This window comes from Penicillium maclennaniae, assembly GCF_028827695.1.
Source record: "Penicillium maclennaniae strain IBT 15551 chromosome Unknown utg000001l:1.0-3280838.0:1.0-3283122.0, whole genome shotgun sequence".
Classification (NCBI taxonomy): Eukaryota; Fungi; Ascomycota; class Eurotiomycetes; order Eurotiales; family Aspergillaceae; genus Penicillium; species Penicillium maclennaniae.
Window position 1 is genome coordinate 2,090,862 of NW_026623213.1, and position 13,104 is coordinate 2,103,965.

General features: G+C 50.6%; 5 protein-coding genes across 5 annotated transcripts; 3 read left to right on the plus strand and 2 right to left on the minus strand.

Moving 5' to 3' along the window:
* Positions 1–1,107: 1,107 nt before the first annotated feature.
* Positions 1,108–3,013, minus strand: N7477_000806 (pyruvate kinase CDC19; the record flags this gene model as incomplete). Its single annotated transcript, XM_056962469.1, has 5 exons — positions 1,108–2,272; positions 2,369–2,571; positions 2,630–2,676; positions 2,745–2,789; positions 2,890–3,013. 5 exons carry the CDS (start codon positions 3,011–3,013, stop codon positions 1,108–1,110), a joined length of 1,584 nt encoding a protein of 527 aa, XP_056827472.1.
* Positions 3,014–4,166: 1,153 nt separating this feature from the next.
* On the plus strand, positions 4,167–4,352 carry N7477_000807 (DUF1748 domain-containing protein; the record flags this gene model as incomplete). Its single annotated transcript, XM_056962470.1, has 1 exon — positions 4,167–4,352. One exon carries the CDS (start codon positions 4,167–4,169, stop codon positions 4,350–4,352), a length of 186 nt encoding a protein of 61 aa, XP_056827473.1.
* A 756-nt stretch (positions 4,353–5,108) lies between these two features.
* N7477_000808 (F-box protein) lies at positions 5,109–6,599 on the minus strand (the record flags this gene model as incomplete). The annotated part of the gene is made up of 4 exons (XM_056962471.1): positions 5,109–5,230; positions 5,284–5,956; positions 6,003–6,500; positions 6,573–6,599. The coding sequence occupies 4 exons, from the start codon at positions 6,597–6,599 to the stop codon at positions 5,109–5,111; spliced, it is 1,320 nt and encodes a 439-aa protein (XP_056827474.1).
* A 1,109-nt stretch (positions 6,600–7,708) lies between these two features.
* On the plus strand, positions 7,709–10,050 carry N7477_000809 (uncharacterized protein; the record flags this gene model as incomplete). Its single annotated transcript, XM_056962472.1, has 2 exons — positions 7,709–8,915; positions 8,978–10,050. 2 exons carry the CDS (start codon positions 7,709–7,711, stop codon positions 10,048–10,050), a joined length of 2,280 nt encoding a protein of 759 aa, XP_056827475.1.
* Positions 10,051–11,378: 1,328 nt separating this feature from the next.
* On the plus strand, positions 11,379–12,770 carry N7477_000810 (TPR-like protein; the record flags this gene model as incomplete). Its single annotated transcript, XM_056962473.1, has 1 exon — positions 11,379–12,770. One exon carries the CDS (start codon positions 11,379–11,381, stop codon positions 12,768–12,770), a length of 1,392 nt encoding a protein of 463 aa, XP_056827476.1.
* Between the last annotated feature and the right edge of the window lie 334 nt (positions 12,771–13,104).

The following is a 13,104-nucleotide window of genomic DNA, read 5'->3' on the forward strand; positions in this document are numbered from 1 at the left end:
TTGATGAATGATGACTTGACGACATTGCATTTAATCCCCTTCTCCTCCGCCAACCCCCCCCCCCCGCCGCAATTGCATGGAGTATCCCTGGGCAGTATACACGAAAGATGGCAACTGCAATTTTGCCTCGGGAACTGTTGTACAGAGAATGATACTGGCGAAGACTGCCAGATTGTTGTTTTAGTCGAGTTTCTATTCGTCCATATTACCCTGGGGCTGGATCGTGTACAATCTCCAGGCTGATCACCACTAGCTCAAACGCCTACATATATCTTGCACATACTTTAGAACAGAAGGCAATGATCTCTCCTTCAATCATGCATTCTTTCCCCAATTCATCTCTAGCCAGCAACGCAAGCTTGAAGTTCGGGTCAAAGGAATCCACGATCCCGAAACCCTCGGCAGAAACCGGGAGCCGATGGAGCTGCCGTCGGGATTTGTGTTTAGCCATTGTAGGAACTTCGCCAAAAAGTAATTCAAACTCTTTCCAATCCTCATCCGCGACGAGCTTCGTCTTCTCTCGTCCTCATTCCGCTCACCAACGATTGTGGATTGCAGGATGTGCAGTGTGCAGCGCCGGACACATGGTGCCTCGGTTTCGGCGCGCGCGTTTTCGTGCCTCCCCGCAATTGACTGATTTTCGGTTCCCGGCTGGTCTCTGCGCTTTTTCTCGCTTTTGCGACTCTTTCGCTGTGCTCAGAAAATGCTGAGTTACTACGTTTCGTGCTTTATGAGCCAACAATGGGTGTATCTTGTCGCAGAAGACGTGCTATGCTGCGCGCAAACTACTCGCTCGCACTATGATTGCGGAGTCGACAGAACTAACCGGCTTGCGATTTCAGCTTACAGGTCTAATCTCTCCCATTCTAGAGAGCTAGGATTCACTAATGAGGCAGCGAATCATCAAGACACTTGACCGGAAGGGCATTAAATTTCGTCTCATTTACATGAACAATGCATTAACTTCCAAGAGAGCGAAGATCCAGATCACACAGACCGGGCTTCGAAGAAACAGCAGCAAAAAAAGGTATGTATCCCACCGTCGCACCAGCAATAACCAAAATGAAAATCAAATGCTGGAGACTAAGTCCAGCTTTTAGGGCAGGTTTACTCAAAGGCCAGGCCAAGGTTCTCCTCAGCGGGCACCACACGAACGGTGTTGGTGTGGCCCATACCGCCACGCCAGCCCTGGACACAGACGATGGGGTCGCCTTTGTTGATGATGCCGAGCTTAAGACCGTGGTTGATGGCCCACTTAAGACGGCGGTCGACATCCTCCTGCCAGATCTTGACGTTGAAGTCAGGCTTCTTCTCGGGGAAGTAGAAGGGCCACACGCCACGGTACAGGTGAGAGTACCGGGAGGCGGTGTCGTTACGGGTGACCATGAGAATGGGGCACACGGGGCGGTACTTGGAGAGCAGACGAGCGGTCTTGCCGGAGGTGGTCAGAACGACAATGGCACCGGCGTTCAGCTCCAGAGAGGCGCTGACGGCAGCCATGGCCATGGACTCGCAGGTCTCGGTAGGGCGAGGAGCCAAGTTACGCAGCTCATCGAAAATCTGGTAGTGGGGAATGGTGACCTCGGCCAACAGACAGGTCTCGTGCATCATCTTGACGGCTTCACAAGGGTAGTTACCCTTGGCGGTCTCACCGGACAGCATAACACAGTCGGCACCGTCGAGAACGGCGTTGGCAACATCGGAAACCTCAGCACGGGTGGGGCGGGGGTTATATGTCATGGACTCCAGCATCTGAGTGGCACAGATGACGGGCTTGCCCTTGATGTTGCACTTGGCGATCATCATCTTCTGGGCCATGAAGACCTTGGGGGCAGGGATCTCGATACCGAGATCACCACGGGCAACCATGACACCGTCGGTCTCCTCGAGGATCTCGTCAAAGTTGTTGACACCCTGCTGGTTCTCGATCTTGGCAATGATCTGAATCTCACGGCCCTCTTCGCCAAGGATATCACGGATGCTCTGGATATCGCTGCCGCGACGGATGAAGGAAGCGAAGATCATATCGACCTTGTTCTTGACACCGAAGCGCAGATCGGCAATATCCTTCTCGGACAGAGCGGGGAGGTCTACGTCGGTACCGGGCAGGTTGACTCCCTTACGGGAGGAGATGTTGCCGTTGTTCAAGCACTTAGCGCGCAGGTTCTTCTCATCCAACACCTCGAGGACCTCAAATGAGAGGATGCCATCATCAACATAGATGAGCTTGCCTGGGGAGATCACCTTGGTGATGTTCTTATAGTCAAGGAACCTGCAGAATCGCGTGCGTTAGCTTCGCCGAGGAAAAAAATAAAAGAAGAAGAAGACAAGCAAAAAAGCATCGCAATTTGAACCGGTGAGGACTAACATTTTCTTATCATCACAGGCAGTGGCATATTTATCATCAGTGGTGATTTGGATCTCAGCGCCCATCTTGATGGGGAAATCCTTGTCGTCGATGGTGTTACCGGTACGAATTTCGGGACCCTTGGTGTCCAGGGCAATGGCCAGAGGGCGGCCAGTCTGGGTGCGAGCAGCCTCACGGGCGTTATCAATCACAGATTGGTGGTACTGGAGATCAGAGTCAACAATTGTCTCACCGCATATTTGAGATGGAAGGGTCACTCACCTCATATGAGCCGTGGGAGAAGTTCATGCGGACAACGTTAAGACCGACTACAGTCTCGTTAATCATCTATCGAACAAAACCGCGATGATTCGATCGCGGTCACAGATTGCCTTACCAGTGCGGAGAGCGTTGATCTTCTCGACGGAGTTGGTCTTGGGACCTGGATGGCGATAACGTTTAGCACGAATTTGGTCCCTCTTTGAGACGATCACTTCAAAGTGAAAGCTGAAGATGGTAAGGCGGGCTGGGATAGAACCTACCAATGGTACCGATGATAGAGGTACGGCGGAAGTTCTTGGCCGGCACCATCTCGGTGTTGAGCTTGGAGTGCCACTCCAGCTTCATCCGGTTGGACAGGTGGTCAAGGGAGCTAGTGGCAGCCATTGTGATCTGCTTCAAGACAAAGATATTGTGATGGCAGAAGGAAAGGTTGGAGTGATGTGGGAGAGAAAAGCTAGGAGGGGGAGCGAGAAGAAGTTGAGTGAGGGGCAGGGAGGGAAAATGTTGGCCGCCGATACAGACTATCTCCGCCATCCGCTATCCGCTCTCGGCCCCGTGGGTGAGTGCATTGGTTATGGCCCCTACCTTGCCGTAGTCCCAGTCCTTTTCTTAATGATTTATTTTGTGAATAATCAATTTATTTCTAGGTATCTCCCCACTCTATTTCTGCCAATTTTCGCCGCCACAAGACCACAGTCACCTGTGCAATCGGTCGCGCGGGCATCCGAAGCTGTAGGCAGGAAAAAAAAAAGGTACAAGCTCCCCCGCCTGCAATAGGGGGTTGTACTGGACCGCGCAGCGTACAATGTAGGCCATTTATCGAGTAAACGTGACAAATGAGGAAACCCAATTTGATGGTCGCCGGGTGACAGAAAAGGGATTTCGGTGGACGGAGGTGGGCTTGGTGGGATCCGGCGGGTTACCTTATCGATACGCCCTGTAACCCTGTAGCCCTGTAACCCTGTAACCATGTGTCCTTGTGTCCTTGTGGCCTTGTGGCCTTGTGGCCTAGTAGCCTCCTGGCCTTAGTTGCAAGGTGTCAAGATCAGCAATCACCTCGCCGTGATCTGCCACCGCCCGACATCACATGTAAAGGGTCCACGTGATACCTTCCCCGTCTCATTCCGCGCATCATCTGCTGCTGCTACTCTTTACAATCCAACTTACAATTCTATGCTCTTCTCAGCGATAGGGCTTTACCTTCTCAGCAAAATGGTATTAACCCTGCACTGCCAAGCTTCAGAGCCCTCCAAAAGTGGGCAGCTTCGCTGACCGCTTGTTGAATAACAGTTCGGCCGTCTCACCCACTACGCATTTGATGCGGTCCTCTGTGAGTGCACCCAACGGCATGTACCGAAACAAATCTAATGGTCCATTTTTCAATAGTCTCTGCCTTCCTGGCTGGCGTCAAGCGCTCTACTGGCCTCACGTAAATACGACCCTTCCCAAACCTCCCTCTCTGAAACTCTCCGCATATCCCTGTCAGAGAAGCTCCAAAGCCTCGGAATTCGAAGAGAAAACAGTCAAGCTAATTAATATGATCCTTCGCGTACCCCCATGGGTCGTGTGGGACCTTCATAGCCCCAGTCTCAAATCCGAACAGATCTCTGAGAACAAAGAAGTCAAGCGTTGGGTCGACAACTACCTCGGCGTCGGTGAATGGGTCATGGATCAGTCCGTGGCTGTCATGGGCTCCTCCAGCTGGTTTGAGCGGAGACGGTGAATTGTTCCTTTACCGAGGCGATCCCCATTTTCCGACTCATTGACTTGAGATTCACCTTTGATGCGGGATGATGTGTGTTTACTGAAGAACAAAGGGCTGGGAAATATTCATAAAGAAAGGCAGGATGGATTCCAATGTATCCTGCCAAGGCGACGTATCGAGCTTGATTTATTGTACAGGGTGCGTGTTGTGATGCTTTCCATATCCTTTTCCTGCCGTTGGTATACACAACATGGCTTGATTGACGAGTGATGACTACTCTTCTCTGCGCTGCAATTTCACTTCGACATGGTCACGTTCGGCGTCTTTGACTTTTCTTGTTCTGTCCGATACCTTTTTGCCTTTGTACCTGTCCCATAACATCATACAATCAACTGTCTGTAAGGCCGTTTGTGAAGTCACATTGAGATTCCGTAGGAGGACTGTCATCGTAACAGTTGTGCCATGGGCTGTTCCGATTGAAGTCGAAAAATTGTAGGCTCATACATGGGGGCAAAGCGCTGGAGGCTGCAATGGAACGAATCGGGTCCCAAGGAAGAGGGAGCCTTGAAGCTGCAAGTATTCCATCACAAGCATGTAATGTTTGTTCTCAAGATAATTTGCATGTATCCCGCCGGTGAGGCTTCGGTTGTGCGACAATGTAATATGGAGAATGGCAGCAGGAGAGCTCAATCGTGAGTTGATGCGAATCAGAAGGGCAAAGAGGGATGAATATGCAAAAGAGTATATGGTATATAGAATGCCAGAAATTTGCGCTCAAGTTTGCAAGAGAGCATCGATATCCACACGGCGGTAGTATGAGATGTGCCCAAGCTCCACCCAGTAATGTGCTAAGTAATCAGTTGAGATAAGAATGAGCTGAGAGTCAATAAAAGTATCTGTTCAAAAGTCAGATGATAATTGGGCGCTAAGTCTTTGCAGGCATACATACCGTCGCGGAACCCAAGACCAGCTAGATGTCCCTTAGAACGCACGATTCGTGCGCCTTCAAACGGTTTCGAGTCCGACACGGAAAGAAGCCCATTTGGACCAATGTCCTCGGCGAGGAACGAGTACTCACCACGAGGGACATTCGGGTCACCAGTAAGCTTGACTGCTTCCAAACTACCTTTCTGCACAATGTCCCCGGCCATCTCTGCTGCATTTCCTTCGGCATCTGAGGGGGGTGGATCCCGTTGGAACAGCAGAAGAAATTCACATCCATGTGCAGAATAGTCTCCGACCCAAATACCCTGATATGGTTTCTCTCTGGTTGGTGTATACAGGCTCGGATCAAGCGTGGCGTAGGAGAAGATTGCCTCATTGTCACTAGCCAATCCCGCCTGTAGTCCAAACCGGAAATGTGCCCATCTTCGAATGCGGAACCCCATTTCCGAAGCTTCGGACGCTCGCTCGGGTAGTCTCAAAGGCATTGTTTCCCTCTGTATGCGTTCGTTCGCGGGTATCAATGGAGGGGGCCAGAGGTTGGCATTGGCTTCGTCGCGTGATGGGGTGTCTTTGGGACACAGTATCAATGAGTTATAAAGGCCATGCAACTCCGCTGACATGGGCATTCGACGCTCAGGCATCCACTTTTGAGATGCCGCTACCTTGGACGATGGATGCTGGTCTTTAAGGACCAGAACAGGATCATCTCAGCCATAAGCTAACCTGGGGTTCGAACGCAAGAATTACAACTTCCGGGTGAGATTCCCAGACATGTAATTCTGGCGCACCCTTTTCTGCGATGATTCGGTATGCATCAATCACTCCACGTCGATTATCATATCGAGCTAGAATTAAATTTCCCGTGTGATTGTGGTCGGAGAACCAGATCTTGTACTGGGGGATGAACCAGTACGAGAGGTGGGCAAGGTACAAGCGGCGATAGGATTCAAACGGACCCGGATTCTTTATACAATTCGGTAGATGTGAGTTGACTAGTTTCCCCCATAGAATATCACTGGCAGAATGGTCGTTGAATTTGCGACAGGTAGAGGCCAGGCGCGTGAGGTCCCGCGCGGACAAGTAGGAGAGGATCAGGTCAAGGATTTCATTAGGAAGTTTGATGATACGGCAGGACGATTGTAGCATGTCGTCGCATGGCTGGTCATGGAGGATCTCATCAATCTGTGGTTGGTGGTCATGAAGCTCATGATCGGAGGGATACTGCAGATAACCAACATGCCATAATCAGACGGCGATTCACCCTTTGTTACCATCCACTATCATAGAGCTTACCTCGTGATATTTAGCAACTACAGCCATCTTGATTGCGCTTCGTCCGATGGTTGCAAGAGGAAGTTGTCCAAGTGCTCAACTGCTCAGTCCTTCCGGGATCAATGACATCAGTGGCAAGGGTCACAGTCAAAATCGCATGGCAAGCGCTTTAAGGGGATAGAGATAAGTGACTATGCGAAAATCTTGTGCAGACCGTGCTGATGCCGAGCACATTGGGAGAAACCCCAAGGTTGGACGTGAGGAGAGCTCGATAACTGGTGGGTCGGCAGATAAGAGATAACACGGAATCGGAGTCCACTCCGCACTACCCACGAATGACGCCGGTCCTCTTGTTCTTGCCGGAATTCAAGGAATGACGAGGAAGGAGGGAAAAGAGAAAAAAAAAGAAAGAATCAAGATCTGGGGCAATACGCGTTAAGCGACTTTGTGCGCGCACCTAGGAGCATCCCTGTATACAGAAGCTCCTAGCTCGTATTTTTTGGCCGAGCATCAATCCCCGCTGCCCGCTGTCAGGGCCAGATCTTATACTTAACGCCTTGGTCTAAGAAAAGACGCGTGTATACACGCTTAACGTAACTTAATGCATGTTGTCCCCATTTCATATGCCCATGCTCTATAAGCACTTTATAGAGCCATAGAGGGAATTAGCCCATCCGAGAGAACCGGCTTTATTCCCATAATAATGGTCAGATGACTGGGTGTCCCGTTGTCAGGTATATTATGTATGTCCGCAACAACTCTATCGTGAGGAAATTCCACCACTCACCTTCAAGGATTCTCCGGCGTTTCAAGTCACCAAAAATCAAGCTAATCACAAATTATTTCATCGATACACGAGAACTTTTTGAGCGCCAGCACGTGACCACCGAAAGAAGCAGCATGTTTACATGTCCGGAATAGGAAATCACACCGAGGCACGCGTTAAAGGGGGGCGCCTGCTGCCTACACGCGCCCCACCATGTTTGTTTATGTTGTGATCTATAGAAATGCTCCATAAGGGCGCCAATCGGACAGACTTCGGGATCTTTGTTTATTTATCTGCACCTCAATCTACTGTCCTGTCCAACCACTTCACACTAATCTACGTGGCTCCGTTACATTTTCAATCCTCTTTCAGCCACGACCTCTAGGCTATAATGGAGACAAGACAGTCCGCGAGAAAGCGGAGGAATAGCTCGCTATCGAGATCGAGATGCGAGTCTCCCACCGCTCACCACACAAAACCGAGCGTGTCTGCCGAGTATACCGTGTCCGAGAATACTTCGAGCACCCCGAGAAAACGCGGGAAGCGAGTCCGATTCTCCGACCCCGGGCCTCGCCTGCATGATGCTGGTGCTTGTTCAACCGGCTTGACCCCGGCGATGAAACGCACTTCTGTTGGGGAGCGTAGTAACCGATTCTTAACCCCGAGGGATCGCTCCCCGAGCCGAACGGCCCGACGAAGATCGGCGCCAACACCATGCTGCCAGCAGACTTTCGATCCGGTCGAGCCATTTGACGAGACCTGTTCCGAGAGAGTGATGCAATTTACCCCTCTGCGTCAAATCTTGGACTCACGCACCAAGAGGAGGATTCGCCGGATCGGTTTGAGTGATGAAATCACTCATCTCGAGCGTGAGAAGCGCCAAATATCCACCTTTGAGAGGACCTTAGCGGCACTGCGTGAAGAGCGAGATTCATTAAAAAACGAGTTGATCGCTATCAAGCAAAGCAGCGAGATTCCAGAGGACCTGCCTTCTTCTGAATCTTTCTGGATGTCTCCCTATGTCCGTTTCCAGGAACTCGAGCATGAATCGTCTCGTCTGCGCGACGAAATTTCTGTGGCCTCTCACCGGAGCCACGACGAATCTGCCAATGAAGGAGAAACATTCATCCTCAATGATAGTGCTATTGTTGTTTCCAACTCTCCCGATCTCCGCGGGATTCGTGATTGCCACTCGCCTGTGTTGGATAGTCTTATGCTTGATCAGTCGACTTCCGACGTGTCAACACAAACACAAACGCCCGATATTACTGAAGACTCGGAAATTCATAGCCTCACAATCGATCTGGAGGCAGCTAAAAGTGAAAAGAAGCGACTGTTCAACGCATGTCGCTCACACATAAGTGCATTTGAAACCACGGGCATGGGTGACATCTTCCGTCAATCGTCGCCACCCGCGGATTTCTTCGATGATATGATCAGTATCCTGACTGCCGCACTTTCTCGGGCATCTGACGCCACTCAAGCTCTTAATGGAATCAATCAGGAGTGTTCTACCTTGGGCTTCTCAGGCACGAGCGCCGACGATGTAATCTCCGACATGAAGTCCAACTTCCGGTCAGCACGCCTTGAGCTCGAGCGTATCATTCCGGGGAGACTCCCAACGGGCTCGGAGATGGGAAAGCAACACTGCGCGCCCTAGTCCAGCGGATTAAATCATTAGCAAAGGACTTACGTGCGGAACGCAAACATCACTACGGCTCCCTTGGCCGAGAAAAGGCTCTTCGCGGTCAATTTGACAACCTATTACATCGGTACGAGGCAGCCGCCAATAAAATCGGCAACTTGGAAGACTCGATTGCATCTTCAGCAGGCGATATGCTCCATACTAGAATGCGCATGCAAGAACTCGAGAACGAACACCAGGAGAAAAATATCGGCATTGAAAGATTGAACGCGGCGCTGGACAAATACCATGAAGATGTGAGGAGCCTTGAAGAGCTGGTGGGCAGGTTAGAAGATGAGAATCTAGTTGCCAGGGATAGACATGCGCAGCAGATCTCTGACCTTGAGAAGCAAGTCGCCTGTGAGCGAAAGCAACGAATCGTGATTGAGACATCAGCATCCGAATATGAATTCCGGATCCGCCAACTGGAAGAAACCGTCGAGCAAAACAGGGTTCGAGCTTGTGACCTCATGGCCGCGGCCGAATCTCTTGAAAAAGAACACGAAGAAGCTCTCGAGGCCCTCCAGCAAAACGCAAGCAAGCAATTACAACAGTACGAAGAAGACAACGGCACTTTGAATGTTCGTATCTCGGAACTCACTACCTCACTCGAGGAAACACGGTCTGAAGCCCGGCGTCTCCGACACATGAATCGAGGTCTCGAGGAGCAGCTCCGAATTGAGATAGATGCCCGTGATGATCTGCTAGAGAAGTGGGCCTCCGAGCAAGCTCGTGCCTTTGCCTTCATGAAAGAGAGTGTTGGCTCGGAGCGAAGAAGAGCCAGGGTCCGTTCAGCCAACTGGGAGCTCAAATCGGACGATCTCATGTCTGACGGGACAACCGTCATCGGCAGTGAGCCTATTACACCGGTCAGCATGACCAGGTTTGTTGATGTCGAGATGGGTCGTGGTAAGAATCGTCGTCGCATTGACAGTGGGATTGGCATTCTTACCGAGAACGATCTTCTGGAGGATGGGAATATTTCGGACCTGCGCAAGGGATTGGACTCTGATATTGATCTGCCTACATCTGATTTGATTGATATTTAGATTTTATACTTTATTTCCCTCTCTTTGTCTTTCCTTTATACATGGGTGGGCTTTTTTCTTTTGTCTGCACATGTGGGAATTCTTTTAAACATACATTTCCCTCTTCATATCTCGGTGTACATTAATAAAGTGTCTACTTTTCTGTTCCTTACCCAGAACTCAGCGTCGCTCTAGTGTTGAACCAACTGCTTGGGCACTGGATGGTGTGGGCAAACTTGCAAGTCTCTTTCCTACTATCAGGGACCTATCTATACTGTGTCAGATGACTTCAAAGCACATAGGGTGGCAGCAAGATTTTGTCGCCGCGAGCAATTGACCTCATTTTCACTAACTTTGGAGCGTAAATTCCTGATGATGCGCATAGTATTGGCTTGGAGCTTTATTAATTCTACTTTCCTGGGCCCATGACCAACATCCAAGCTTGATGGGCGTACCGATTTGACGGGCACTCCACTTCTTACCGCCCGTACATCGGGAAATCCTAGGATATGATTAGCACACGATGTACCCCCAAATCACAGCTGGTCCAGTGGTCATACATGTTCGAGAAGCACAAGGATAGTAGGTTGCGCACCCACGTGGGCGGGTTTTGGATTCTCCACTTCAGCCTTATTCATGGATCAGCCTTATTCATGATGATTGGCAATGTGTAAATCTCAATACCGGCCCATGCCCGTTCTGGATACATGTGAGACCATCAAAACTGGGCATTTCTTGGCTGCGGCTTTTGTGTAATGAAGGATGCCGATAAGGCGGACGATAAGCCGTGCGATTGCTGGAAGAGAAGAGGGTCTATAAGGCAAATTCAGCCCAGTCGATCAACACGATGGATGCTGAAGGACGGCAACGCGGATAAACGGCAGACGGGGCAGCCTTCAGCCTTATTACTAGTGTGATACACAGATGCGCATGAACCGTGTGGATCCACTGGAGTCAGTCTGATAGGGCTGAAGCCGGCCGAGTCCACACCCCGGGCAAATCCAAATGGTGTAAACCCGTCGCCGCGAGGGCTTCATTCGGTCTAGGCAGCAAGATTCAGAGACTTGTGCAATGGGCAGATCCCGAAAACGTTGAACTGGACCTGAGTAATTGCAATCAGTCGGCGTAGGACGCAAGCTTAGGATACCGATGCCAACCCCAACAATCAGAATCCCGTGTGTTATGGAGAAGTATGGTGGAGATACGAAACATTGCGTCTTGGTTCCCTCTTGGCTTGCCCTCGGACCTAAGCGGCAAAGCGACTAGTCTGATCATGCCCCGCGTGCGCATGTCGTCACGCTGCTTTGTTTTCCATCTCAGACGGGTCTTTTCCCCTCTCTGATAATTCCATGGACGAATCCCTAGTCCCCGATGAGTCGCTCTCGCTGAGAGCCAGACACTTAGCAGAGGCGTTCGGAAGCAATGATCGTGCCGATGAAGCTTCAGATATAGAAAATGTTATAGGGCCACCCGATGCCCACGAGCCCAACGATGCCGATACTCCATCTGATCCGACGCTCGAATTACTTGACCGGCTCGACAAGTTGGTAAAATCTTTTTTAAAAAGAGGCAAGTGGGCTGCAGCAGCGGATCTCGGTGCTTTGGTCCTCGATGTCCGCGAAGCTAGCTATGGAGAAGACGACCTGGCAACGATGAGCGCAATGAACAACCTTGTTTCAGCATATTGGGGACAAGGCCAATACGACGAGGCGGCCGAGCTCGGCGAGCGAGTCACGGGATTGAGGAGAAAAATACTTGGCGAGAAGAATCCACAGACATTGATTTCCATGTCGAATCTTGCATCAGCCTATCGCGGCCAGGGCCGATGGGAAGACGCCCAAAAGCTCGACACGCGAGTATTGGAGATTAAAGCTGAGACTGCCGGCCGAGACCGCCCCTCTTTGTTTATCTCCATGGCGAATCTTGCGACTTCCTATGCAAGCCAGGGGAGGTATGCAGACGCAGAATCCATTGAACGATCCTTGCTGGAACAAGGAGAGAAGATGATTGGCGCCTCGAAAGCATCCATCTTGACATGGAAGTCCAATTTGGCGTCGACTCACCGAGACCAGGGACATCTTTCTCTTGCAGAAAGGTTAGATCTGGAAGTCCTCGAGGCAAGACGGGAATCACTGGGCTCAAAGCATCCTTTGACCCTGACGTCCATGGCCAATCTAGCATCTACCTACCGTGCCCAGGGCCGTTGGGCCGATGCAGAATCCCTAGATCGCCAAGTAGTAGCTACTAGCAAAGCAGTCCTGGGTGAAAAGCATCCTCAGACGCTGATGTCAATCAGCAACCTCGCATGTACCTGCCGCAGTCAAGGAAAGTTAGAAGAAGCGAGAGATCTCGGAGAGAAATCAGCGGCGGCATTGAAACAGGTTCTTGGAGAGCGTCACCCGCATACACTAACTGCTTGGGCAGACGTGGCGGTGACCTACCACGTCAATGGACAACTGAGCGATGCGACGAAGTTGGGCGCTGAGGGTTTTGCACATGATGGAAGAGTCCTTGGGTGCAAAACATCCACATACACTAAGCGTGATGTCCAATCTCGGTTTCATGTACCAGTCACAGGGCAAATGGGATCAGGCGGGTGGGTTAGCGGAGACTGCTTATACACGAAGACGAAGCATATTAGGGAGGAGCATCCGGATACCATTGCAGCGTTGGAGGATCTCAGGCGAATCTCATGGGTAGAAGCGGCGGACCGTAATGCGGCACAATCGAGGTCTAAATAATGTCACTTTAGATTTCGGCATGTGGGGAGACCCATGCTCTTGTGCTTGAATGTAGCGGAAAATTACCGAAATCTAGTGAAGATGAGGCAGTGTTTTCCCCATATTGCTCTGCACAGCCTCTTTGCCAAGAAGCGACTACATCCATTGCTGCGTAAGTGTCATAGATTTGGGGCGCAAATTAGACTTTCACAATAGATGATACTGATATTCAATCTCGAATAATTGAACAGTTTGAAGGTGAAAATATCACTCTTGGCATTGAGAATTTTCAGGGTATCGCTCAAATCATGAAATTGGTATCTAGGAATGGCAGTTGTTCAAACCCATGCAAATG